The 25,965-nt window shown below is 51.9% G+C and overlaps 9 protein-coding genes across 9 annotated transcripts; 3 read left to right on the top strand and 6 right to left on the bottom strand.

Annotated features, from left to right (window-relative positions):
- Positions 1–1,220: 1,220 nt before the first annotated feature.
- On the bottom strand, positions 1,221–2,035 carry CTHT_0035370 (uncharacterized protein; the record flags this gene model as incomplete). The annotated part of the gene is made up of 2 exons (XM_006693904.1): positions 1,221–1,643; positions 1,697–2,035. The coding sequence occupies 2 exons, from the start codon at positions 2,033–2,035 to the stop codon at positions 1,221–1,223; spliced, it is 762 nt and encodes a 253-aa protein (XP_006693967.1).
- A 3,288-nt stretch (positions 2,036–5,323) lies between these two features.
- Positions 5,324–5,925, top strand: CTHT_0035380 (uncharacterized protein; the record flags this gene model as incomplete). The annotated part of the gene is made up of 2 exons (XM_006693905.1): positions 5,324–5,527; positions 5,605–5,925. The coding sequence occupies 2 exons, from the start codon at positions 5,324–5,326 to the stop codon at positions 5,923–5,925; spliced, it is 525 nt and encodes a 174-aa protein (XP_006693968.1).
- Positions 5,926–8,257: 2,332 nt separating this feature from the next.
- Positions 8,258–9,779, bottom strand: CTHT_0035390 (uncharacterized protein; the record flags this gene model as incomplete). The annotated part of the gene is made up of 4 exons (XM_006693906.1): positions 8,258–8,735; positions 8,804–9,053; positions 9,125–9,352; positions 9,464–9,779. 4 exons carry the CDS (start codon positions 9,777–9,779, stop codon positions 8,258–8,260), a joined length of 1,272 nt encoding a protein of 423 aa, XP_006693969.1.
- A 4,639-nt stretch (positions 9,780–14,418) lies between these two features.
- CTHT_0035400 (uncharacterized protein) lies at positions 14,419–15,036 on the top strand (the record flags this gene model as incomplete). Its single annotated transcript, XM_006693907.1, has 1 exon — positions 14,419–15,036. One exon carries the CDS (start codon positions 14,419–14,421, stop codon positions 15,034–15,036), a length of 618 nt encoding a protein of 205 aa, XP_006693970.1.
- Positions 15,037–15,401: 365 nt separating this feature from the next.
- Positions 15,402–16,244, bottom strand: CTHT_0035410 (uncharacterized protein; the record flags this gene model as incomplete). Its single annotated transcript, XM_006693908.1, has 1 exon — positions 15,402–16,244. One exon carries the CDS (start codon positions 16,242–16,244, stop codon positions 15,402–15,404), a length of 843 nt encoding a protein of 280 aa, XP_006693971.1.
- Positions 16,245–17,232: 988 nt separating this feature from the next.
- On the bottom strand, positions 17,233–19,663 carry CTHT_0035420 (uncharacterized protein; the record flags this gene model as incomplete). Its single annotated transcript, XM_006693909.1, has 3 exons — positions 17,233–19,364; positions 19,440–19,523; positions 19,642–19,663. The coding sequence occupies 3 exons, from the start codon at positions 19,661–19,663 to the stop codon at positions 17,233–17,235; spliced, it is 2,238 nt and encodes a 745-aa protein (XP_006693972.1).
- Positions 19,664–20,394: 731 nt separating this feature from the next.
- Positions 20,395–21,156, top strand: CTHT_0035430 (mitochondrial 37S ribosomal protein bS21m; the record flags this gene model as incomplete). Its single annotated transcript, XM_006693910.1, has 1 exon — positions 20,395–21,156. One exon carries the CDS (start codon positions 20,395–20,397, stop codon positions 21,154–21,156), a length of 762 nt encoding a protein of 253 aa, XP_006693973.1.
- Positions 21,157–21,571: 415 nt separating this feature from the next.
- CTHT_0035440 (uncharacterized protein) lies at positions 21,572–22,075 on the bottom strand (the record flags this gene model as incomplete). Its single annotated transcript, XM_006693911.1, has 1 exon — positions 21,572–22,075. The coding sequence occupies one exon, from the start codon at positions 22,073–22,075 to the stop codon at positions 21,572–21,574; it is 504 nt and encodes a 167-aa protein (XP_006693974.1).
- Positions 22,076–22,146: 71 nt separating this feature from the next.
- On the bottom strand, positions 22,147–24,009 carry CTHT_0035450 (uncharacterized protein; the record flags this gene model as incomplete). Its single annotated transcript, XM_006693912.1, has 1 exon — positions 22,147–24,009. The coding sequence occupies one exon, from the start codon at positions 24,007–24,009 to the stop codon at positions 22,147–22,149; it is 1,863 nt and encodes a 620-aa protein (XP_006693975.1).
- Positions 24,010–25,965: the final 1,956 nt, after the last annotated feature.

The raw sequence follows: 25,965 nt of genomic DNA on the forward strand, positions 1-25,965 counted from the left end.
CGGGATGCTCGACCAACGAATGACCAAAGCTGTGATTTGCGAGATGGATTGTTCAAAGAGATGTTGTTCATTTCAAATCTGCTTGCTACGGGTCCCATAATAAATGGAATCAACCTCTGAAGGGCCGTCCCAATTTCTGTTCAATGAAGATGAGCTGTGTGGATATCGGCGAGCGCAGAATATGGGTCCTGACCGGCTTGTCCGTGTTTCAATTTGTTACTCCCTCCAGCGGGGAAACTTGTGTAGTGGGTTGGCAAGACTGGGCGCGAGACGATGGCGAAATCAACGTCTAGGTATGATCGGACTGTGGGATTGAGCAATATTGTCAAAACCGAGAGCCTAAGGCAGCTAAAAGTCAGGATCTCAGGTCGTTTTCCCTGCAAGTAGCAACAGAATGACGGTCAGAATTCATATGCTAGATGACATCTGCGCTGATCTGTTAAACCATCCCGTTATTATCTGTCTTTGTGGGCAGAGATGGGAGAATTGCTTTGGCAAGCGGTAGCGACAACGGCTGCAATGGTGCAAGACCGGCAGATCGCGAGAGCAGCCCCACATAACGTCCCACTACAGCCTTTCAATGTGGGTCCGGTGGGCTGGTAGAAGTGATGCCGGATCGGCGCCACCCTTTTTCTGGTGTGGGCCCCACATTTCAACCGGGCCGACCCGTTGACCGAGCCCACTAAAACCACAAATTGGACGTCGAATGCTCTCCGACCCAAAACCGCCTGCGGCCTCTGACCTCGTGTTTCGGAACTGAGTTGATGAGTCGACATACGGTCATGTTTTTCTCTGGTGCAGTTGGAACTCCCGCTGCCAGCGTCCAGATGTAACCCCGTTGTAATGGGTCAATCATGAGCAATGACACCTTGGCGCTCACACAACCACAGTCCAATTGCTGAGCACCCAGAGTCCCGGATCGGCCATCTAGGAAATGAAGGTGGGCAAGTTGGAGGATTGACGCCCAGTTGCTGTCATTGAGCTAAAACCCAATGGTCGTGTGCCTTCTTGATTACTTGGGGGCCCAACATAATGCCATTCTCGCCCAACTCACTGCCCCCTGCAGTCAAATAGCTGGTTGTCATCACATTCTGTAACAATGCGTTCCTTTTCAACCCATAAGCCTTCAAAATTGCAGCAGGCAGTTCAACAAGCGCAACAATCACTTAAAGCAACGCTATATGACTTGTCCTCACTGCCAGATAACCCCTGTTTCATATCTAAACGATAGCACATCGACCATTCGCAACTTGGACCTCCTCTTCAGAGTCAGACGATCCCTCCAGCTTCGGGGGTTTGTACATCATGGCTCTCAGGACAAGCTTCTCCTCTTCACCGGGAACTTGGATCCAAAAAGTCCCAACCACGTCCCAACCGAGCGATTTGTACAACTCATAACCCATAGGGCTTGCCATGACCGACATGTCCTTCAGCCCCTCTTGACAGACCAACTCCATGGCCCATCTACACAGCGATGATGCGTGTCCGCGCCGCTGATACTCGGGCAAAGTGGCCAGGATTTGCAGATGGATTTGTTCTGGCCCGATCGGTGCAAAGTACTTCTGGTACGCCTTCTTTTGGCCCTGCGAGAACGCCTTGAAGTGCTCAGGATTCGCATCACGTCGTGAGCCTCCTCCTCGCTTCTGGACCTCGGTCACAGCTATACCAAGCACCTGTCAGTAAATGCTGTTCTTACCGCAGCGCAGGGGCCTTGGAAATGGCACTTGCGATCCTGTGTCTTGTATCCTGGGCCATAGCGGCGCTTGTTGACATACGAAACGTCCCATACGCCAAACGACACGATTTCTGTTGGTCCTCCGGGCTCGAGGCTATCTTCCACTACCATAACTAGCCAATCGTCGTACGATGGGTCCAGAAAATACTCGAGTAACATTTTTGTGTACTTGTAATGGTCTTCTGGATGTTCATTGCGATATGGAAAGCGATAATTCCACTGGGGGTCAAGGGGCATCGTCCTGATATGGACCTTTGTTATCGCCTCGATATCAGACGGCTCGGCTCTTCGTGGCTTCATGGTTAACAGCGTAGTATTCAAGATCTACACGTTGTTTTTTTTCAGGCAGGAGAAAAGATGTGTGCGGCACACAGGGCGATCGCGAAACAGGGTAAGTATTTATCAAGACTGGAGAGTAAAATCGGACCACGCCGAGGCTCTGAGCTGGCAAACCATTAGCAGCCTGATGATGGATGGAGGGGTATGAGCCACAGACTGCATGCACCAAGCTTCCTGTTCGTTTCACCGCGATCTGCCGAAGGCCGATCTTGAAGGTTGAGAGTACAAGGATTTTGGGGTCAAGCTGCCGTTGCAAACATCTCTGCACCACTGTAATCCTAGAACGATTATGACTCGCCGCAATTTCTCAGCAGAAATGATGGAAAGGCACCATCAGGAGTGCCTAGGATGTGTGATTAAACACAGCGGCAAGGCGTCAGCTGTCAGGAGGCTTGTTACAGTCTCAAGAAGCCAGGTTGCACAGTGTCACACAGACTGAAAGCTTGCCAGTAGCTGAGCCTTCCGATGATCCGAGATAGTCCAAGCACACCAGACTGGTCGCCTCTCTCACCTAAAAGCTTGACCGTGAGCACTGGGAGGGCGTCGCGTTCTTATCCGCGGGAAACAAGTGATGGATGATTGGGCAAAGATGCTGTACACCTCGGTCCAGCAGGACACGCCTGTTCTTAACGCCCAGGAACAACATCGCCAGAGCTGATTGGCATACATGCCAGTGTATCGCATGACGCTAAAACAGAAACAGAAATGCGGTGCCAAAGTGGGCAGTGCGGTATCTCCTCTTGTCCGCCTGATTGGACCGATCTGGGGGTCTGCAGTCACCATCAGCTTGGTGATTGTCTTGAGCCGCTTATACTGAGCTACACGGCTGCTTGCCCCCGCGACCTGGTTCTGACCCCTCTGCGTGACGCAGACACCAAAAAAAAAAAAAAAACGCCGCGCGCCTCTGTTACATTCCAGCAAGATATTGGCCGCACAGCCTGGAGGGCACGAGGTCACCGATTTTCCTTGAACACCATTCGCGTCGTCTGGCTCCCGCGGCCGGGTGCAACTCTGACGTTTTCGGTGCTCGTGTGCTTGTTTAAGCTCTCCATATGCACGGGACCAACAACATGGATGATCCCATTTCGACAGCAACTTCTGGTGCTGCGTTTCATCACGGCCCAAGCCCGATTTTTGGCGGTGCTGGTGCCGAGGAACCCTCACCACACCCGTCGTCTTCACCCTGGGTCCACCACTCCCTGGGATCGTTGACTGAAGCCTCCTTCACATATGTCAGCGAACTGGAGAATCTGGTTGCCTCTCCTCTTGTCTGTCCTGGTAATACCCTGAACCAGACATTGTTATGTCCCTTGGCACCTTCTTCCGGACCCGTCGACGACGACTCAGCAAGCTGGGAAGCTTCTCCGATCAATGGTATTGTTGCTCCGGCTCCGGCTTCGGCTTTCACGGGCATAATTAGGGAGTTCGGTGCCAGATTCAACAGGACACCCATTTCTTCCCTAGGTGTCCCAAAGACAGGAGGGTTCTCGACTCAACATGTCGCTTCCCCTGACAATCATGGCGTTACGGCCCCAATCCCTATGGACCCAACACCGAGTGAAACCAAAGTGAGCCAACCCTCGATTTCTACTTGTCATGTCACTACATCGCGACCTCACGACATCAGTTACAATGCTGTGTTGCCCTCAGAAAAACTTCTATGCCAGCCAAGTTTTTCCTACCTACCACCAACAATAGCCACTGCGGACCCATCGCTTCACACGGTTCTTGCCACTTCTGACCCTTCGCAAACCTTTGGGCAACATCTTGGAGGTCCCCAATCGTTACTTCAGCCTGCAATCAAGCAGGAACTGAGGCCAGGGGATCTGTCCAACCAGAATATTGCTCTGGATGGGCCGTGCCTCGGAAGAGATACCCCTCTTTCGCTTGTCGGGTCACCTATCCCTTCACACCCCGTGTCGGCCATGCGAGAAGTGACTTCTGCGGCAAGCGGTATCCCTGAAAAGGGTGTTATCTCAACCGCCCGCCAACAAAGTAAACTGACAAATAACTCGTCATCGCTTACGATCGTTCCATACAGTCCTCATGCCGGCAAACAACAGGACCCAAGAGGAAAGAAAAGACTAGCAGAGATGGAGATGAATCAGAGCAGGGGGATAGTCAAAGAGCCACGTTCAGTCCCAAAGAGGGACGGGAATGGTAGCATCCAAGGAACTTTTATGACCTTCGGGGATCTACCAAGAAAGCGTGCCCCGTTTACGCCAGAGAAGAAACGACAAACGGCCCTGGCAAGGAAAGAAGGGGTTTGCTTACGCTGCAAGAAGTCCAAGAGAAAGGTAACAAGTGAGGCCCAGATTTGCCCAGCCTGTTCCAGTGCTAACGCGTGGGCAGTGTGATCTCTGCGAAAAGTGCATGTATGAGCCTTGCAGTCGTTGCGCTGAAACGGCACTCTACAAAGGCAGACGTCCAATGCCTTGCTTCAAGGAGACTTTAGAACACATCAAGTTTTTCCGTGCGGGTAAGAGTGTCTTCATTTCAAGCATGAAGGGACTTGCCACAGCCTTTGGTGTAAAAGCACTGTTGGCAATTGTGTTACCCATTATATTCATATTCTAGCACCTTTAAGCGGCTATCATGGATGATGCTACTCAGTTGCTTCTTTTCAAGGAGTTAACTAATTGTTTGTTGTTAGGTCCGGCCAGGAATGAGCCCTTGTTCACACCTCGCGAGGCTGTTTATAAACTCGCAGACCCATCGAAGCCAGATGTACCTGTTCGGACGTTGAAGCTCACCCAAAACATTGGTGGTCATTGCTTAATTGTTTATGCCTCGGAGTTCAATCCCCAAGAAGGCGACGTCATCTCGTACAGGTGGAAAGACCCGCGGACAGGAAAAATGACAGTGTTTCCGATGCCGCCGTTTTGCCTGACAAATATCGACAAAGTTCAACAACATCTCGGTCAGTACATCATGTCAGCAAGATCGTCTTATGTTGATACCCTGAAATTCGACCACGAACTTGCCAAGATGACGGCAGAAATGGCAATGGCTTACGCTCAGACCAAACATGTAAGTTGGCAATCATTGGGCTATGTACCTATGCTTTCTGACGACAGACCATTTGCTGAGTTCCTCCAGGATTCACTTACTGCGCGTTCTCTGCACCTTTGGGCAATTTGTCGGATCATCGAAATTCCATGGCAGATATGCGGAGAAGACACCCTTGGCGTTTCCAGAATTGATGACCCCTATAGCCCGCGGTATGGGATGATTCCAATCCCGCCCATCATGGATACTCAACTGGACCAAATAGTCATTCAGAAATTCCTGTACCCCTTGCGGGAACAGCTCATCAAGCAGTTCGAAAAACTCATCTCACCACCATATCCTCAACACTGGTTTGACATTTACCTGTCAAGCTTCGTCTTGCTGAACCATATAGAACACTTGGCCAAGCATTCGGCATTCTTCGCCAAGTTGAACGCAATGGATGTGAGCATCCCCTTTACAGTTTCGTCATCTAAGAGAAGTGACCCTTCCAAATACTGACTAACATGCTCGCCTAACAGAGCAAGTACTCGAACACCGAGTTTCTTGAAGGAGTCTTCCACACAGCAAAGTCAATCCTTGCTCGTTTTCACTTCGTTTGCAAAGGGTGGATTCCCCTTCGTGAGCTGGACTGGAATTCAGAGAAAGTCGTTGCTATGGCGGACTTGGACGAGGACCAAGTCAAATTCATGAAGAAAACACAGCAAGTGGTCAAGGCCAGACATGATGAGATCCGTCAGCTCCGGCACACATATAAGTATGAGCAGCCACTGTACTGGAGTGGTCAACTTTACACAGAAGACTTCGATAAGAGTCCTGTACGCGTTGTGGAGGTAGAATGACTGGGCTTTGCTAAACTTGGAAAAACAACCTGTCAATCAACACTATACTAAACAGACAGTTTTGTTTTGCTGTAACAATAACCTCGAGATCTCAGATCTGATTGGACAATCGCTATGGATTACTTGCCGTGGCGCAGATCTGAACACCTCTCCCGGACAGATGCATAGAAGCCAGGCTCAGCCACACTGAGCCCTTAACCAAAGTAATCCGTATGAATCAGACGTCGTACAGCTCACATCTACAAAACTGGCTCATTTTCTCACACTCTGAGCCTCATCCGATTCCGCAGATGGCACCACTCCCAGGTATAAGGACGTGATCCAACAACAGAATGCCAGATTTGCCGGCTACTGAGCGTTTCTTTTAGCTCCCAGACCTCTTGGCCCCCCTGGCCGAGGAGGTGCGGCGCGACCATCAGCACCCGATAGCACACCTCAGACTGGTGAATCGGGCATTTTGCAATGCAGTCTCGCCACTGATATTTCACCGGCTTACTTGGACTCGATCTATCAACGTTGAAGTCTGGTTGACAGATCGAGCACCACCAGTTCTTCCATATAAAGCCCTCATTTTGTCCGCAGGCACTTTGTCAGACGCAAACCGAGCCCAAGCAGCTGCCAACAACAATACCCTACAAAAACTGCTGGTTAATCCCATACCTGCAGCGACTTGAGTAATTCTTCTCCAAGTTACATTTCTGTATCCGCAATTGATCAATTGAGAGGGTAAACTAACCGCATAATTCGAACTACTTTCTCTAGAATTCATGGCTTTGCGATATCAAACACTACGCTGGCTCTCGTTCCTCGTAGCTGTCCACAAATCAAGGATTTCGAACTCCATATCCAAAAGAAGGGCCCAGGACCGTGGATTAAGGCAGAAAATGAGCTTAAATTGACCAGTTTCCATCATCCCAGAGAACTTACCCTCTCTAAGATTGAACCCAGCACGAAGAGCATGGGCTTTTGGCTGTCACAAATCGTACGGGCTTTCAAAGTCTCCCCGGATCTTCGAAAGTTGAAGCTCAGTTTCAACCAGCATACAGTCTCAGAATTATATCATACAAATCAACTGCAAAGCGACAGGCTTCTGAAATTCTTCGAATGACATATGCAATAAGTATGGTGACTTCGGTGCTAGTGCCTTGCGACTCCATTCCCTTTGAGTGCAATGCGGTGTCGTACCTCTAGAGCTAGCGGCATTACGAAAGTTGACCGACCTATCCTTTCTCGAAGAGCTGTTTCTTGGCAATGAGTGGGAGCCCTCGTCCCTGGACTTTCTAGGACCGCTGCTAGCCCCAATCGGGACAGGTACGGTGCTTCGCGACGTTACTGCGAGTGATGTTCCCAGGCTCCGTCGATTTTTCGCTACCAGCTATACGGAAGAAGTTCATGCTTTTTTCATGCGCTTGGATGACGGTTTCAAGCGACAACTGGCTATCTCCTTCACCGAAGAATACACGAGCAAGCTGATACATTCGCTATTCTCTGCTGGCCTTTTGCCTGCCGAGCATCACATAAAGATATTCAATCCTTGTTTTCGCATGCTTGATATAGAGTTGGATCTCAAGGCACTTTGGTCCTGGACACGGGCTACAACGGTAGCACCACGATCAGAAGAGCGATCGTCGATAGCCTATGTGAACTATGTAAAATTAGTGGGCCGAACCTCCCTCGAGGGGCTGCACAGCCACCTGTGTGAAGATGAACGTGATGACAAACCTAAAATCAACCCTTCTCGAATCGCGCCGTTAGGTGCCACGTTACACTGGTTTAAGAAGCTTACACAACTCAGAGTGACTGTTGATCACCGGTCAAAGACGTCTCCCAGGAACATCTCGTTACTGGCAGCTCAGCGGTTGGCCAAGCGTCTGGCTGCTCTAATTAATTCGCTTCGTTACATCCAGGTGCTGAACAGAAGCTACCGCGTTTTCCGGCGCCTCGATCCTTGGAATGTCGTTTTGGAGGAGCTAAGTAAGGAAGAAGAGGATGAAGTTGAATTGTTCCGTCATACCGTGTATGGAGTTCAGTAACAACCAGGAAGGTGTATACTACTCTGCTAATCATTTCGAAATGAGGAATGAAACGGCACTACATACTCGAAGTGTTGGAAAGCAGAGGATGAAAGTACTCTGATATCAATCTGATTGAAAAAAAATGACAATAACTCAGCTGCCTACCTACACACCAAATCATGTCACTCTTGAGTCCTCCTGACAGTGAACTTGTCATGCTAAACTCGAAAAAAAAATGTATGAAGAGCTCAAATGCGAGATTGGAATGGAAGATCATCAGACTCGGTGGAATAATACCTGAACGAGTACCTTCTGGGTCAAGCGCAGCTCGCGCGGCGATGCTTGACCCTCAGTTCCGGCGGGCTGCGGTCAATATCCCAAACCTCGAGCTCACGGCGCCATTGATGGTCCCCGTAGCACTCCCAGCTGATGCGCTCAAGCTGTCCCGCAGGAAGCTTCCAACGACGTTGTTCATTGCGAAGCCACAGCCGAAGAAGGTGCCGCTTGCGGCCCTGAGCCTCGTCGTCAGCGAACCCGCTGCGAGCATGGAGCATGGCGAAGTTATTGAAAATCAGCATGTCTCCGGGCTTGAAGCGGAGCTCCAGGGCGTGCTCACGCGCCGTGAAGTGCACAGCATCGAGGGCCTCGGCTTGAATCTCGGTCATGGCTGGCACAGCGGGGTGATGAGGTGAGAAATGCGAACCCGTGAGCGGCCGGCGGGAGAACTGAAAGACTGGGCCATGGTCTGGGAAGTTGTAGAGGAGTGGGCGATTGTGGTATTGACCCTCAAAAAATCTGATTTTGACAAGTTCAATCAGTCAGAGTTGCGCCTATACCAAAAAGGCATACCGGAGGAAACCTACTCGTCAAACACCCAGTCATCCTTGGCCAGCACTTCGATGATGTCTGGCCTAGTCTTTGCAAGCTCGTTGTAGATCTTGGCCGTAGACGCGAGGTAGGACTCCCCTCCGTATGCAGCCACATTCAGCGCGTACAGCGCGAGCACATCGCACAGATCGGCATGGAACGGTTGAGCACGTGTAACATAGGGAGAGTTAGGGCCGTGGGCCATGTTGCCATTCTTCTTATCTTCAACGACAGCAGAGATGTGAACTGTGGGCGGTAAGTATGAAGTTTGTCTGTCACTGGGGCGCATGGCAAACTCCACAGCCAAGGGAACTTACGGATCATCCGTCCATCAAAGTCCTGCATTCCACGAGTCTCAGCAATGTAGCTTGTTACTCCAAGGTACAGCAGAATGTTGTCTAGATTGGAGTACTTGTCCGGCTGAAGGCCCCGCAGAATGACAAAGCCTCGTCCTTCATGAATAATCTCAGACACCTCCTCGAGACGAGCGCTTAGACTAGGAAGTGGAAAGGTGTCTTTGTTGACCTGGGCAGGACCAAGGTTCCCTGGAAGGTCTTTGTCCGTTTTTTGGTCAGTGTTTTGACCTCGACTTTCTACAGTCTCTTGGGGTACATGGTTGAATAGGACAACAGGCACCATCCTGAGGGATCACTCACTCTTGAAGTGCGCAAGACCAGCCTCAATCTCAGCGATGTCTTCAGCACTCAACTGCACAACATACTCGTCCTCTGATTTGAAGTCGGAACCGGACCAAACCCTAGGGGCTTTAACTTCAGCAGGCCATTCAGAGGGTAGAGTTGTGTGGCGATTTGGGTAAAGCAGCTTCAAGCGTTCTTCACGGTCCTTGTAGACCTTGTATGAAGGGATCCAAGAGATATCGGGCCTAACAATCTCTTGACCTGTCTCTTTGGCAACCTTGATGCCGCTGGCAGCTGGGGTCTGGGGAGGAAGGGGGCACGAAGATTGGGCCATAGTGAAAGCTGGGGAAGATTTGGGATGGATAAGATGCACTGGAGCCGAAATATGTTCAAGGATTATTCACAGACGGAAGATGATGGATTGTCGTTTGTCTTTGTTTTTAGGTCAATGCGTCTACTTCTTGTCTCGATGTTTGACGAGAGCATTTCCTCTCCCTTTTATGCTCTTCGAAGAGACCTTTCTCAAGGCTCTGGCAACAGATTTTGAGCCTCATCTTCCCATACACTAAGCGATACATAGTTTGAGTGCTACGACAACACTGCGTCATCTACTCAGGAGTCGACAGCACGACGGACTCAGTATCGAAGAGCCGCAGGTCCCGGTGGCTTCCGGCTCCCTTCTCGCCGGACCCAGAGCCCAGCCCAAATCAGCCGGTGCGTAGGGCTGGAAGCGTTCGTCTGAGTTCATGCAGACGCAGAGCCGCATCGCTTGTTGTTAGACGAGATCTGATCTGGAGCTCCGAATCTCTTCGATAAAGGCTGTCGTGGTAGTCCGCGAAGGATGGATCATCAGTGATCACATCACTGTCCAGTCGCAGTCAAGTCATCTGAACAACGACAGGTGTTGTATGTGGAACCAACAAATGCACGGAGGACCCGATCTTCCCCGCATTCTCAAGACAAATTTCTCTGCCAGATTGGGCAAGAGGGTTACCGCACTTACAATTCTGGAACGAGCGCCGTGGAACTAGGCTTCGGAAAGCATATGGCGAGCGAAATCAAATACATGGTCCGGCATCTCAATGACAAATCAGACCTGTAAGCTGAACGTCAACAGCCCAGCCGCAGTAGGGTTGTAACTGGTAAGGCTGGCTAGCTAGCATGCATAGAATCTACAAGAACGTGGGGGTTGGGCCAGTTGAGAGGGGATGCTGCAAGAGACGCTGCAACTAACTTGGATAGCTTGCAAACGCGATGCCAACCAACACAAACAATTGCGTGCGGCTCAAATAGATCCAATCGAACGAAGCTGAGTTTGTGGAACAGTGGCTGCGATGACTAACATCTGGCCTGGAGTCTGGAAAAAAGGAAGGGATACTAGCTTTCAAGTGCTACACTACAGCACTATGATAGAGAGCTAAGACCTTTCATAGCCTCACGACATACGTGACTGGATAGAACTGTTCGATACCTAAGCTGCTGCGCTCCACATACAGGTGGCAGAGTTTGTTCAGCTGCCGCAGCAAACCTCCACCTGCAACACCGTCAACCGCGTCACTGACTTGGATGCAGTAAAATGTGCTCACTCACATCTCCAATCTTGTGTGATGGATCCAAATTTTGGGGGTCCGCTGATGGGCCACGACATCACTTGAGCCTCATCTTGAACATTCCACGTCCACCATGACCCTCAATTGTAGTAGTTTCTGGTGCGTAATGTGTATCGACCATCAGATCCTGTTCTCATTGCCACATGTCTTCCCTTAGCCCAGTGAGCCGGAAGGGAATCTACAATGCTAGCTCCTTGACGTAGCATAGTTCAGCTCCAGATCGATCGTAGAAGACTCCGCATGGACTAACCGCGGCTAAGCCTGGAGTGGATGCTCCATGCCTTATGGAGTAATAGTGGCGTACTACACTACTGATTCAGCTGCTTTTGGGTCGTAACCAGACTGAGAATTGGGACAAGTGTTGTTTGAATCGGAACCGTCTCTCTATTGTGATATCTGCGTCCTCGTATGATACAGCTCTTAGGTATTTGCGAAGGCTGGGTAGATGCTTTGTTTACATGCTAAGGCCCCCTACTAACCATGAGTGTGTAGGCACCTATCTATGTAGCTTCCTTCCAGGAGCCACAAATCAAATCTCTCAAACAGTCGATGCTGGTAACCCGTTGAATACTACCACAAATGCAGGATTTGTCATCATAAGTGGCATGACCTCTTGCATGCAGTCGGTAGGTTGTTAGATATGGGAATAGTATTGATGAGAGAGGTTGCATACATGCAGACTCAGTTCTGAAAGCATATGATCGAATATCACTGGTCAGATTTACTTTGATAAAATCAAGGAATCGCACCTGTCAGTCAAATGTGACACGTTGCAGACCTTCAGCCCCGTTCATCCCACACTAGTAGTCCATCTAGAGTCTGGAACTTGTGATCTCATTATTCCAGCAAAACAGAAGCCATTTATTCCACTGAAATTGGGTCCAATCGGGGCTTGAACGAGGGAGAGGGAGGTAGTCATTTGGATGAGCTGTAGGATGGGCGGGTAAGTTTAGGGTTGGTAACGAAGTACAATCCCACTTATTCCATGTTTTATTTTTTTCCGCTTTGTCTTCTGTTTGAATCCTAACAATCGCCTCATATATCCGGATATCTAACCTTGAGATGAACTTAGGGAGGCTTGGGTTCCATTGCGGCTCTTGGAGAGCTGTCCCACTAGTCCTATGAGGGGTGAGGATGGAGGAATGAGGATGGCTCCCTTTCAGAGATTCAGTTAATGCTTCCTGGCTGGGCTCCGGCTCACACTATGAACTCGGGCCACAACTTGACTTCTAGGCAGACATTCATGTACAAAAGGTTTTCTTTCTTCCTATCAGGATTACGATTCAGGTACCATCAAGCACAAGCAAAAGTGTCGAACCCAAAGCTCCAGCGCCGGCCCCTGCCCCCTGAAGCCTGAACCATGAGTCATGACCCGAGGCCCAGGGGGTTCAAAACAAACCTCTTTTCTCCACACAAGTAAAAACCTACCTAGCTTTATTCCATCTGATTGAAAGTCCAACTAGATTTCGTTAGCATAGAGATGATAAAGCGAGCAGTAAATACCAGAGCTGTGGGGTAGCGAACGCCGGACGGAACGGACCCCAAGCAGTCCCGCAGTTCCGCAGTTCCGGAACGGTCCGGGACGGACACTTCGACAGTCGGCCAAGTGGGTCCAGGTGATCGGCTCGGTGGATGTCGGACTCCAAGAAGTCCAGGTCTCAAACCAGGCCTTTCGAACACAAAAACACATTGATCTCATACATTCCAGCTAACTTGAAGAGATGCTTCAAGATGTGCGAACTAATCAGCGAACGTGGTGAGCTTGTGTCTGTTTTGAAAGGCCTTCTCTGCAAACGCTTCAACCTTTCGAAGGAAAAGGAGCCGCAGGACCGCAGGACCCCAGCCCAATCATGTAGTGTCTACATAAGGATTTAAATATGTCCGGGCTCTTCTGCAATGCTGTATTGCTACATGGCTCTTTTCATTCTGGTCAGTTCGGTCGGCAGGTAATTGTCCGCCGAGAGGTAATTGACTTCATCATGGTGGGTCTTGATGCTCCTTCATGAAGCTTAAATCGACGTCATCCAGGCCCCAGGCTCCAGTTATCCCGACAGCTGGCTGTCGATATGTTGACTCCGTGTGTATTGTGTTGCATGCAGCGATGCTGGACGCAGGATGCTCCGCTTTTACTAATGACTCATGAGTGCCAGGGTCAACCAAGCCGCAGCAACTTTCCGCTTTATTAAAGTACTTTCCGCTGCTCCGTTCTTGGCAGCATGTAGCAAGCATTTTCATCCATGTACCAGCGGCCAGCCCTAGTGTAGCTTCTCTGATTTTTCATCCCAAGACCAAGTAGTGCATTTAGCTTCACCTGCGTGGAGTTTTGGGGCAGCAATCAATTTGAAACACAAAACGGATCTTTCCTACCAATCCTTTGTCATCTATGCTTTTTCATCCAGAAGCTCCTTGCATTCTCGCGCTGGTTTCCTAGGGTGCGCAGTACCCTCTGAATGGTGCGGCATCTTCTGGCTTTTCTGCTGGGCGAAATAAGAAATCGAGATAGCTCGGGAGGGCCATAAGCCACAACGAGGTGCAAAGCCACAAAAGCTCCACACATCTGTCAGGAGCTCGCTGGATCTGACAGCCAAAGACAGCCATGAGTGCGAGAGCGAACAACTGAAAACAAGAGCAGGCAGCAACGGTCTCCACAGAAGTCATGCATATGATTGGTGATGATTGGCATAGGGTCCATTGGACCCACTTCAGGGCTGATAGCTAATCCAGATATGGAGTAGCGGGCTGGAGACCATTTTCTCTTGGCAGCCTATCAACGCTCAGTACCAGGCTTGATCAGGCAAGGCACGAAAGGGGCAGAAACTCCATGTGCTGCAAGGAACCAACATGAAATGAAACATGGGCAACGATTCTACGAGCGATGTGTGGCGCAGGCGGCTCGTAGACCCCATCGCTTCGCTCATCCTTTCCCTTTGCAGAGTCTCCAGAATGGCGCAGCGAGTGGGCTACTGGAGCCATCCCTTGCTGGGAGCAGGGAATCCTGGAATTTTGCCGGCATTGGCGTGCGCTTGTGAGTGATGGGACTCTGAATAGCACTAGAAACGGCTAAGCCAGAGAGGCAACCAACTTCCAAATGCCGGTCTGCTGCCTGTTAGCGGAACGCTGCTCATCGCGGTCGTACCGCTGTTGCGTCGTCTGTACTCAGAGCAGCGCTGGGGATGTCTATTTAAGACTTGAGGACTTTCTCCGGCTTCTCTCTCCTCCCACACTGTCCTCGTCGTCGAAGTTCGAGTCCAAGCTCCCCCAAGGTGGAAAGACGAAAGCTTAGTTCCATACTCGCGTCTCGCGAAAACACCCAGCCAACACCGATCTTCATCCTCGACTAATTGTACATGCACATCAACCAAGATGCACTCCCGTTTTCTCATCCTCGCCGGCCTCATCTCCACGGCCGCTGCTGTCACCCGCGTGGCCCCTGCCCAAATCGTCGCTCGCCACGAGCTCCAGGCGCGCCAGACCGACATCAGCGATTGGATTGATGAAATCCCCGGTCTGGATGATCTCGACGGTGCGGCCGAGTGCGTCAAGGCCATGGTCTCAATCGCGACCTCTATGCCGACTCCCCCCCCCGAGCTGTACTCCTGGGCTGCGACCCAAACCGAAGAAAATCCCTGCAAGATTACATACCCGCCAAAGGTCGAAGAAGCTTTCGAGGATTATGCTAGCTCCATGACCTCCTGGTGGAGTGCCCACTCCAAGGAATACAGTGCGGCCCTGTCCAAGTGCCCCGATGTTTCTTCCCTCTACGACGAAGGTCAAAATTACATTTGCACCGAGAACGGTTCGCGGACCACGCTTGCTGGCCCCCAGGCCACCTCCGGCTCCGGCTCTGGTCCCAGCAGCAACGGCAGCGGCAACAACGATGACGATGAAGACGTCAGCACTGGTGCCGGTCACCGTGAAACTGCCACTGTCGGACTGGCTGTTGCCCTTGCTGGCTTCCTTGCTGTTGTTGCCGCCCTCTAAGAACTTTATATAACAAGAGAGAAGGGAGATGGAGAGGTGGTTGATACCCAATTTAATGTCATGTTCTGGATTGGTCATCAGGACTCCTTCCGACCTCAATGTCGTGACGAGCAAGGGAATGTCTGTTATCTAAACCTGGATTGTTCAGAGTCAAGTAATATCGAATGGTTAACTGTCCGCTTTGTATTCGTAGTCCCTCAACTTAGCAGCGTGTGTGACCTGGTCCTCTTGAATCACGAATATGTACTGCTACGTCAAGCCTAGCCCGAGCGAAAAGCAGATGCTAGCTAAAGACTGTGCTAGTATTCTGTATCCAGGTACCTATGATTTGAGCCCGACCCTGGGTACAGTTATTCTGATCTGCCTCACAACTTGCTATCCTTCCACACCGGCTTCCTCTTCTCCACAAAGCTTCTCACGCCCTCCTTCATGTTCTCCCCAGCATCAATCCGCCCATACAACCCACGATCCAACAATTCTGTACCCATCTCCGGACCAAAGCCCTCCCACCCAAGCTTCAGACCTTCCCGAGACACAATCACGGCATCCGGCGAGTTGTTGGCCAGCTCTTCGGCCACCTTTAGCGCCTCCTTGAGTGCTTCTCCCTCAGCCGTCACAAAGTTGACCAGCCCCCACTCCTTCATCTGCTGCGCCGTGTAGTTGATCCTCCCCAGCAATGCCATCTCCGCCGCGCGTTGCTTGCCCACAGTCCTAACAAGCCGCGGCAGCGCCCCAGCAAGGGCCACGACGCCCTTCCCGACTTCGGGCAGTCCAAACCGCGCCTTTACCCCATCCGCAACAACAATATCACAGTTGATCACCATCTCCATCCCGCCACCGAAGCAGAGTCCATTAACCGCCGCGATGACGGGCTTCTTGCCCGCGCGGTTGGATAGCCCGCCAAACCCGTCGCCGACCGTCCACTTGCGAAGCTGGCCCGCCCCATCTGCGTGATTGCGCTGGTCCCACTCGCGAAGGTCGGCACCGGCGCAAAAGGCGCGGCCCGTGCCCGTGATGACGGCGCAGCGCAGGGTCGGTTGTGCATCGTACCAGGCCCATAGGAGAGAGAGGGCTTCGTGCTGGGCTGTCGGGATCGCGTTGAGGGCCGAGGGCCGGTTGAGGGTGACAAGGAGGACATGTGGGGAAGGAAGTGAAAGAGTCGTGTGTGGCACCTCGGGGGCTGTAGAGAGGAGAGATGAAGTAGCCATGTTGGGCTTGATGAGCAAAGGAGTCGTTCGTCTTATCAATATAACGATTCAAAACAAAGCGATGAAATATTGTATATGTGGAATACTGCGTCGAATCGGAGGAAGAGCTCTTCAGTCAACCAAGGAAGTAACTGGCCTAAAGGGATTTCGGAAGTGCTGCTAGAAAAATGAGGGAAGTAGGGAACTCACTGCTGACTTGAACTGTTGAGCTTTAGATATTTAATCCAGTCAAGATGTAGCGAGTCCTGTTCTAACCAAGCTCCAAGTGTGGACTCCAACCAGTGCTGCTCCCCGCATCAACTGTGTTGTCTTGCCGCGGCCCCTTCGTCATCCGGCCGGACCACTTGCAGATCGCCGAGATCAAGCAATTATCGGGGTGCAGTGCCAACATGTCCGACTCGCATTCCTGTGTAGGTAGCTTTGTCCTGTTTCAAGACTTTGGTGACGTTTCTGACATTAACTCTATCACTTACTATCCAGTATCAAAAAGATAATTGCTGAAGCGCGGCAGTGGCCGTGTCTGATGGGTATCCCCGTTACCTGCAATATCCGTCTTGGCCGGAGCTGGGTCCCGAGCCGAGGCACCCGGATCCCAATCTCCGGGCTGCATCGTTCGTTAGGTGGTTACACAGACTCGGGAACTGCGGCTGATATGCTTGCCTGCCTGTGTTTGACGGAACTCCTTCTGACAGCTCAAAGATAGAGCAAACATGCAGAGTAAGCACTTAGACCTGGGATGTAAGTTAACATAGAGGTATATTTACATCCAGCGACAACCAGGTTGTTCAACATACACTTTGGCAAAGCGCACACGTAGACTGAATTTAGTTGCAAACCCAATATTACCAAGCCCAATCCCCACCTCCCCCCTAATAGCTCTCCCAAATGAAGTCCAAAGCATGTCGTACAATGGTAGTAACCGTAGTCCCAACGGGAAGAGTGCTGCCCCAGCCTGTTTTCAGAGAGGCAGACGACCTTAAGCTGTGCTCTACGCGGGCAAGCCACGTTTCTCGCACTCGGTAAAGAAGATGACCATCCTCCACAGCTTCTTGACCATGTCCTCCGCATCCTCGTCCAGCGCCTCGCTGAGAGTCTCGACCAACTCGGCCGGCTTCTTGTGCTTGCGCACGTGCTCCTCCACGACGTCGACCAAAAACTGCTCCTGTACACCCAGGTACTCGACCACTTTTTTCTCGACGAACGGGCGCAGTTTCTCGCGGATGACCGACTCCTCCAGGTAATCCCACTTGACCTCCCAATTCCAAAGACCATCTCGGTCGACCGGAATCTCGTGTGCGAGAGCACGAATAGCATTCTGAATATCTTCTTCGGACATGGCCTTCGTGTCGGTGATGGGTTCAAACTTGATTGGCACAAGTTGCCGCTTGGTCGTTTGCTCCTGCTCTTCGTCGTCGAGCAGGCCTTCGACTTCAGCGACGGTACGCCGTGCTGTTGCACGCTGAGCCGCCTTCTGGGCGGCAGCGCCAAACGAAATGGTGACACGTTGGGGTGCCGCTGGCGCTGCAGGCTTGCTCTCCATCTCTTGGGCTTGCCGCTCCAAGAAGGAGTCGGCCATATCCCTCGCTTGCTCGAGCTCGGCCTCAGCCCTACGCAGCTCCTCTTCTTCGGCGTGGCGGTCCATCTCATCTCTTGCCGCCTCTGCTGCCCGGAATGCAGTGCGCTCTCGAATCCACTGACCGTGATCCCGGTAGTAAAGGTGTCCCTTACGCGCCGCTTCCCGATCATCATCCCAACTCTTATCCCTCTCAAGCTGCTCTTCTCTTCTCCTAGCATAGCCCTCGGTTTCTGCCTTCTCACGTTCCCTCTCTCTCTCTAGGGCAGCAGTACGTTGGCGCTCGCGGTTGACCCACTTCCTCTCAGCTTCCAGGTACAGCTTCTCTTCCTCAGCTCTCTGTTTAGCCAGCTCCCTCTCGTACAGCTCTTCGTCGTCGGCGTCCGTGTCGTCGTCGTCAGGCCATTGTGGAGCTTGTCCATTGGCCGTGCCATTGACAAACCGAGGACCAGATTGCGCATTGGAACTACTGCCTCGAGGTCCAAGAGGGACCATGTTAGAATTACCCGCCGGAGGCGAGTCCAAACGGGACTTGCGGGGCGCGCCGTTCCGCTGACGCTCCATCTCTTCGTACTCTTCTTCCCTCTTTAGCCGCTCCAGATCTCTCCGATTGCTCCGCTCCCTGAATGCTGCAATCTCAGCAGCCACCGTCGCACGCATTTCAGCGGGGATATCTGCAAGTTCGTCTTCGGGAGCCAAGGGGATGTTGATGACTTCAACATTCTCACCGGGACCGTTGGGTGCATTGCCCATTGCTGTATCTCCATCAGGATCCGCTCCAGTCTGCACACGAGGGTAGAATAGTTCGCGAATAAACTGTTTGAGGGCTAGCCTGGACTCGCCCAAGCGAGCCTGGACGCCGGCATCTTCGCCCGTGGTTTCTTTCCACGACTCGAGGTACTTGATGGTGCTCGCATCGACCTCAACCTTAAGCTTCACTTTCTCGATGTTCTCGAACTTGTCATCTTCATCAGCGGGCGGGGTTTCGGTCGGAGTTTGCTTCTTCACGGGCACCTCGATGTCTTTGAGTAACTCAACTGCAGCAGCTAGCGATTCGGGATCCTCGTACTGTGCGAACCCAAATAAAGCCCCCTTGTGATCCGATAGGTGCGACTGACCCGAGTCCCACCGCTTGAGCTTGCCCACAGTCTTGAGTAACTTCTGGATGCCTTCATCACCGCCAACACCCTCGGGGATCTTATGGATAAAGATCGTGCGCAGACGCTCTTCTGCCGTGGGCGGTATCAACGCCTGGACTGTTTCTGTTTTGGAGCGTGACTGGTCGAGACGATCTGCTCCCAACCCGGGGCGTGTTGACGTAGCGGCATGGCTATCTTTGCGTTCGCTAGTGGAGGAACCCGATTTCGATGGCAAGCTCGCTCCGAGGCGAATTACGGGTGCATTGAAATTGATGTTTGGCAGATTGGGGGGCGGTTGAAAGGACGGCGGGAGCCCGCTTGGTCGATTAGCTTGGGTACTAGTGGGCGGCTGGACACCAGGGGGCGGTGCAATTCCAGGGGCAGTAGAGGACATGCCTGGAGGAGGACCTGTGCAAAGCCATGTCAGTACTAACACATACAGCAGGGGAAGAGCAACTCTAATCCATAATGACCGACGCATACCTAGGCCTGGCGGAGGAACCATTCCGGGCGCAAGCGACGCGCCCGGATAGCCAGGATAAGTAGGAGGAGGCCCATAGGGCGGCACTGGGATTAAACAGAAGAGTTAGCATAAAACCTAGCCCCTCCCATGGTGGATGAGTCGCGGGGTAGTGATAATGTGATGATGCCCAGGCCACAGATGTTCACAAAAAGATGGACCAACCTCCATAGGGATTGTACGCCATGCTGGCGGTTTTCCAGAATTCAACGTCACTCCGGATGTTCCAAGATACCAAAGAAGTAATGGTGCGAGGGCGCAGTTGTCAGGAAAGAAAGCTGATGACCTCACTGCAAGTTAGGCGCTGAAAGGATTAGTTGAAGGCGACGAGATTCGCGACAAGCGCGACAACAAAAGTTCGCCCAGATGATGGCATCCAACGCACGGATCACTCCTTGGAAGCTCTTGGAGCACGGTCCATCAGATGCAGGTGCCAAGAGCAACTTTTCACGTGATTATGAAAGTGAAGGAAACATGACAGCATTGTTGTCTCATGCCGATTTCCAAAACTAATTTCACCATGAAACAGAAGTGCCATTTTTCAACCTCAGGTGGGAATATATGATTTGGAATTCGGGTTTTAAAGGGTCATAATTTGCGATGGCAACAGGATTAGTGATGGTATGTACTGTCCAAATAGAGAAGGTGGGGCAGCTGGCTCGGCTAAACCATGGATTGTGCGTGCCAAGCCAATCGCCCGCAGGGGAATGGACCTGATGCTGCCGGCCGCGCGACTTTGAAAATCGAAACCCAGGAAACTTTGAGCCCTTGGTCAAGCGCCGCGGCTCGTGGGTTGTCAGCGTGGACGAGGACCAATCCATAAGATAGCACACTGTGTGAGTACTGTCGCTTATTTACCAGATTCAATTGGTACCCTGGAGGGATAGGTGCTGACGGTTTGTCCTTCCAAGCAGCATCATGGAGTTCCGTCAAATCGTCCACTTGGTCTCTCGCTCGACCGCCATGACGGCGGCCAGGCCGTATATCCTGACGGGGACGCGGCTAGCCGTCCAGCGGCACCGGCAGTTCTCGTCCAGCGGTCGGTTGCTCTCCTCTGACGAGACCCCCGTGCCCGAGTCCAGCACGCTGGCTGCCCAGTCCAAGCCGCAGTCCCCGTCGCAGTCCCAGTCCCAGGCGCAATCTCAGATCGACCAGCTACGCTCCTCCATCCCGAGCATCAACTCACTACCCCCGCGCCCACCACCGGTTCGCAAGACCAACTTCTTCCTGGACTCACAACCGAAGAAGCCGATTCCGACAGCGACAACAACCCAGTCCCAACTCCAATCTTCCCTCTTCAGTTCCCCCAGTAGCCCCTTTGACCTGGTCAACCAGATCAACTCCGATATGAACAGCTCAACATCCAGCTTGACAGTCTGGAACGAGCAGGACTTCCTCCACAAGCACAACCTGAAGCCATATCCCGAAATCCGGACGCGCCCCCCGACAGGAAGAACGGTGCCAGTTGATAAGGGTGTAGACTTGGCTCGCGCGTTTCGCCTCCTGGGCCGTTTGGTCCAACAAAACAATGTTCGCCGGGATTTGTACCAGCAGCGCGAGCACGAACGGAAGGCTCTTAAGATCAAGCGCTTGCGCCGTGAGCGTTGGCGTGAGAGGTTCAAGAACGGTTTCCGTGCCGCTATCGACAGGGTGCTGCAGCTCAAGGCTCAAGGGTGGTGATCAGAGCGCAACGTCGAAAGGTGGGGTTGGGGGAGGAGGGGGGGGGGGAAATGGTGGAAAGTACGCAGGCACTGGATCGTTGTAAAACAGCCGTGAGCACGAGACTCAGCAGGCATATGGAGAGCAACAAAAAAGGTGACACAGCCTTTCTATGTGTACGTATAATGTCATGGTTCCGAATTAGAGGATTCATGACAGTGTATAACACCTTGCTTGGAATGAGCATAAACTGTACCATTTTATGAGGTTCAGTATGTCATTACTCTATTGTGTTTATAGTATGGTTTATGACATGAAAGGCTCATGAACAACACTGCCAACCCATTCCCTAAATAAGCCCAGGGTACAGTCCTCCACAATTATCACCCGAGTCTCATGACATACCCATTATGATCATAATTGTAACTTCTGCCTGCTACTCCCAAAATCCGACGGCCGGTGACCCAACGGGGCTGTTCTTGATCTTAGGGCGACTCATGAATACCGCTTCATAGTCGTTGTCCCGACCCTCATTCAACAGTTCCTCTGCCAGTAAGAGCGAGGTGTTAGCCTGCCCTTCTTCCTCCTCGCCTACGCCTCCAAGCCGGCTCTTCCTTCTTGCAGCTGCCGCGGCCTCTTTTTTCTGTTGCTGCAACGATCGTCTTTTCTCCTGCTGCGCCTTCTTCCTTGCCTCTTCATACCCAGCTAGGCTTTTTCTTGTTCGCTCCAGAAGGTCTTCGTAAGTGCGTGGTTCGCTCTCGTTGCTGCTGTTCCCCACTTGTTGCTGGACAGCGGCAATCGAAGCTCGCTTCTCCTTCGTCCCCGTTTGATATAGGTTGTCTCCATCGGAATTGTCTAGGACGGGGTCAAAGCCATCGTCGGCGTCGGCATCTTCGTCTTGGGGTACGCGGAGGTTGGCATGGGAAGCTCGGCGCGCCATAGAGAGACGAGTACGCTCTTCTAGCGAAAGCCTGTGCCGAGTTTTCCTGGCTGGGGATTGAGTAGTACCGCCTAGGCCAACACTTTGGTGGCCTGCTGGTTGGGGAGGAGAGGCGGGAACTTCAGGAGAAGAGGAAGGGTTGGGAGAGGGAGGGGGTAAGGGATCAAGGGGCGACCTTGCCGGAGAAGATGGGGGGAGTGAAGGTTGGGGTTGGGAGGGGAGCTAAGCCTTCTGTTACGAGAACGCTCTCTAACATCCGAGCTCAGATTCCGTTTGGTAGAGTGGACGGTTGCTGCTCTCCGAAGTCCAGACGAAGCGGACGAGGATTGGCCCTCGTCCACAGTATGGGATTGGTCATCCTCAAACGACGTCTTCGCTTTTCTCAAGATTGGCTCAAAGGCTCGCTCTATAGAAACGCGAACCGGTTCCCGCCGAACAGGATATGGGCGTGTCGGGACTGGTACATCTTCGGTATCACTTATTTCAGATATTTCTGACTCAGGCACATTATGAACTTGATCGTTTGAGGGCTTGTTTGGCGTCTGCTCCAGTCGTGGGGCTGGACGAAAGAATTGAGGGACCCGCGTAACAGCAGAGCCAATATAAGTCAACTCCGTTTTCAGCCCATCAATGAGAGCTTGGTAATGACTATCCGCTTGAGCAGGCCTGACAGTTGATAGCCTTCTCAGACTGGGACGGCCAACTTGCAAATCCTGATGTTCAGCAAAACCAAAATCAAGACGCTTCTGTTTTGACGGCGATCCAGGGATCTTGTTCGTCGTTGCAGAGCCGTCCTTTTTAAAAAGTTGCTTTCGAAGATCTTGCCATTGCCGCAACCTCTTTTGCTGATCCCGAACTCGAGCTTCAAGCTGCTCTAACAGGCCAATCGAGGACGTATCCTCAAGCTCCGTCAGCCGACCAGACTGAACACGCCTCCAAACCCTGTCAAATGGAGAAGAAAGAACAGCGTCATTGTGCGACTTTGTGTCTCCGTAAAGAAGGGTATCCATCCAGCGTTCATCACCTGTCCAGTTGTTCCGAACTGCGCGGCTGACAGCATGAGCCTGTGTGTCTGAGATGGCATGGCGATGCCCACTCTTCTTAGTGATTTCAGCATCCTGGCGACGTTTGGCTACTGTCATTTCTTTCTTTTCAAGGAGCTCGAAGAACTCCCGGTATCTTTGACGAGCAGCCTTCTTGTCTTCTAGGTTTCGACGCAAAGATACTCGATGTGCCAGAATAAGCGCTGTGAGGTCCAGCCGGTCACCTAAGTATCCGCGATTCTCCAGCGAAATGAGCTGCGCCATAGCCGGAGACTGGCCACGACTCATCTGTTGTTCTGCGACGACCTTTTTCAGCACGGCGGACGAAAAGACGGCCAGAACCTCCTCAAGCCTTTCGCCCTTGCACTCATCCAACATCGTCTTGCGGACAACCGCATCGCGACCGAGAACGCCGTTCTTCTTCGCTTGTTCCAGACACCGGAGCAATGCAGCGCGTAGATTTAGCGATTGGATCTGATCGAGAGGGGGAAAGAAGGGGCGCAGCTTGTTGCGGGTCTCCTCTGGGTCCCAGAGAGCGAAGAGCTGATAAAGAGCCCATTCAACCGCCTGTATCCGCTTCTTCTGGCCTTGCACGGCATCTTTTCCACTGAAAGTTTCCACGCTGATATCGGGCCAGTCGGGAAGCAGGTCGAGGTCAAGGAGCCGAAGGTTCGTCAGGAAGAGGGCGACATTAGAGGGTCCAGGAAGCGCTGGGACCGAAAGAGAGGCAGGCACCAAAGTCCCAGCACCTGAGGCACCTGATCGAGAAGAAGACTGGGCTGGCTTTGGGGTGCCAACAGCAGTGGATGATGTGGTTGCTGCGGCAGTGGGCGCGCGCACCGATCGAGTGCGATTGAGCGAAGATGAACTGGTGATACTGACGTTCGCCATAACGACTAACGGGGCATAGTTGTTGCGGCCTGCCGCGCCAACATAGAAGTTACTGGTTTTCGTTTCCTAGACCGACGCAGACACAATGAGGCACTACTGCGTAGACAAGTTACTTGCAGAGATAAACGCTGAGGCGGTCTAGGGGACTGGACGAAAGATCTGGGACGGGCTGTTTTGTTGTTGGTGGGACCTGCGAGTTGCTCGCGCCTGCGTCTGCGACAACTTTGGAGCACCCGAGTGGCAGGTTGTTGGAGGGGCTCGTGCTGAGTTCACTGTGTAGGTGATGCAACGTTGCTGAGATGCCGCCGAAACGGTTCGCAGAACCGGTGTCCCATTGGCGCTTGGCAATTACTCCACACCGTTTTTAGACTGTGTTCTGTACGAATCATCCAAAATCTCCATTCTCAAGCTCTCGGAGGGTAGTTCAATGCAAGAATTTAAACAGTGTATAGGCGCCAACGCAATGTCAACCTATCTCAATTTTCACTTTACATATTACATCTATCAGAATTGATATGAATATTCATCAGCACCATCATGGTATTCGATGTAAATGAAGGCTGGGAGGACAAAACTGACACCTAAGCACCAGCGAGCGGCCGGCCCTGAGAAACCCAACAGGTCGCCTGTTCCTTGTAGCCTCAAATGCGGAACTAGAAGAGATAACCCAGCGCTGCTCTGCTGACGGAAGTTCAGCCATTCCTTACGCCAGGGAGTCCGGGTCGGCGGCTAGGAGTATAGGACTCAGAATTCTGGAGTCCGTTTCTACTACAACAGCTTCTCACAACCGAGGGTCCTGGCCAAGTCATGAAGGCCAACCGTTGACGTGAACACCTCATCAGTCATCGGTTTCGGAAACGATTGTTGAGCCGACATCGTTATCTGAATGTCTTTCGAAATCCACCTGCACACTTTACGCGTATCTGCTGGTCTGACAAAGCTGTAGCGGGCTTTCATGCAATCCCCGACAGTCCATTTCCATGCAGCGGGTCTTGAATGAAACCATTCCAGGGTTACGATGGGAAGCCCGATCGATATACGCGTATTTCTCAGAGAGCACGATATCCGGCCTCCTACCACGTATAGCATCACGACGGGATTACGAGGGGACCAGCATTCGAGTAGATAAGCTGCCGAAGCTCCCAACATGGCGTCTTTCCCATGGCTTTGTCGTGTTCCTGTCTGGTGTGTTCTAGTCCGCTGGTTGCGTGACTCTAGTGACTATCTCTCTGACCTTGGGACTCAAGATCCAAGACGACTCCGTCTCCTGAAAGCTGATTGTATTCTTGCTATCTTGCCTTTGTGGAATAAGCCTCGAGTCCCATTGCTTCATGATGTCTGAGTCAAGTCCAAGTCACGGTGTTCCAGATGCTGCCTTCGACTTTCAGCTGTACAGATACACTCCTTCGTTGTTCACCGCGGTAATCAGTGTCATCTTATTCGCAATTTTAACCTTGTTACACCTACGGAAACTACTCAAAGCACGCGCGTACTATTTTATTCCATTCACGATTGGAGGAGCTTGTATGTGGTCTCGAGCTTTTGTCCGCCTCAGTATTCTGGGCTTCAGATGTGAGCTGACCACACACAACTGTCTATAGTCCAAACTATCGGTTATTGTGCTCGAATTAGAAGCCATTTTGACAAGTTCTCCGTCCCCGCCTTTACTACCCAGGCTCTATTTATTCTCCTCGCACCGGCATTGTTTGCTGCCTCCATCTACATGATCCTTGGTCGGCTTATCCGTACCCTCCGAGCTCAACACCTTTCCTTGATTCCTGTCCAATGGGTCACTAGGATATTTGTTGCTGGCGATGTTCTATCCTTTGTGCTGCAAGGATCTGGCGGAGGAATACAAACAGCAGGAACGCTTGACTTCTTCAAACTTGGCGAAAAAATCATCATCGGCGGCCTCTTCGTCCAGATTGGCTTCTTCGGGTTCTTCATCGTCACTTC

Source organism: Thermochaetoides thermophila (genome assembly GCF_000221225.1).
Source record: "Thermochaetoides thermophila DSM 1495 unplaced genomic scaffold scf7180000011816, whole genome shotgun sequence".
NCBI lineage: Eukaryota > Fungi > Ascomycota > Sordariomycetes > Sordariales > Chaetomiaceae > Thermochaetoides > Thermochaetoides thermophila.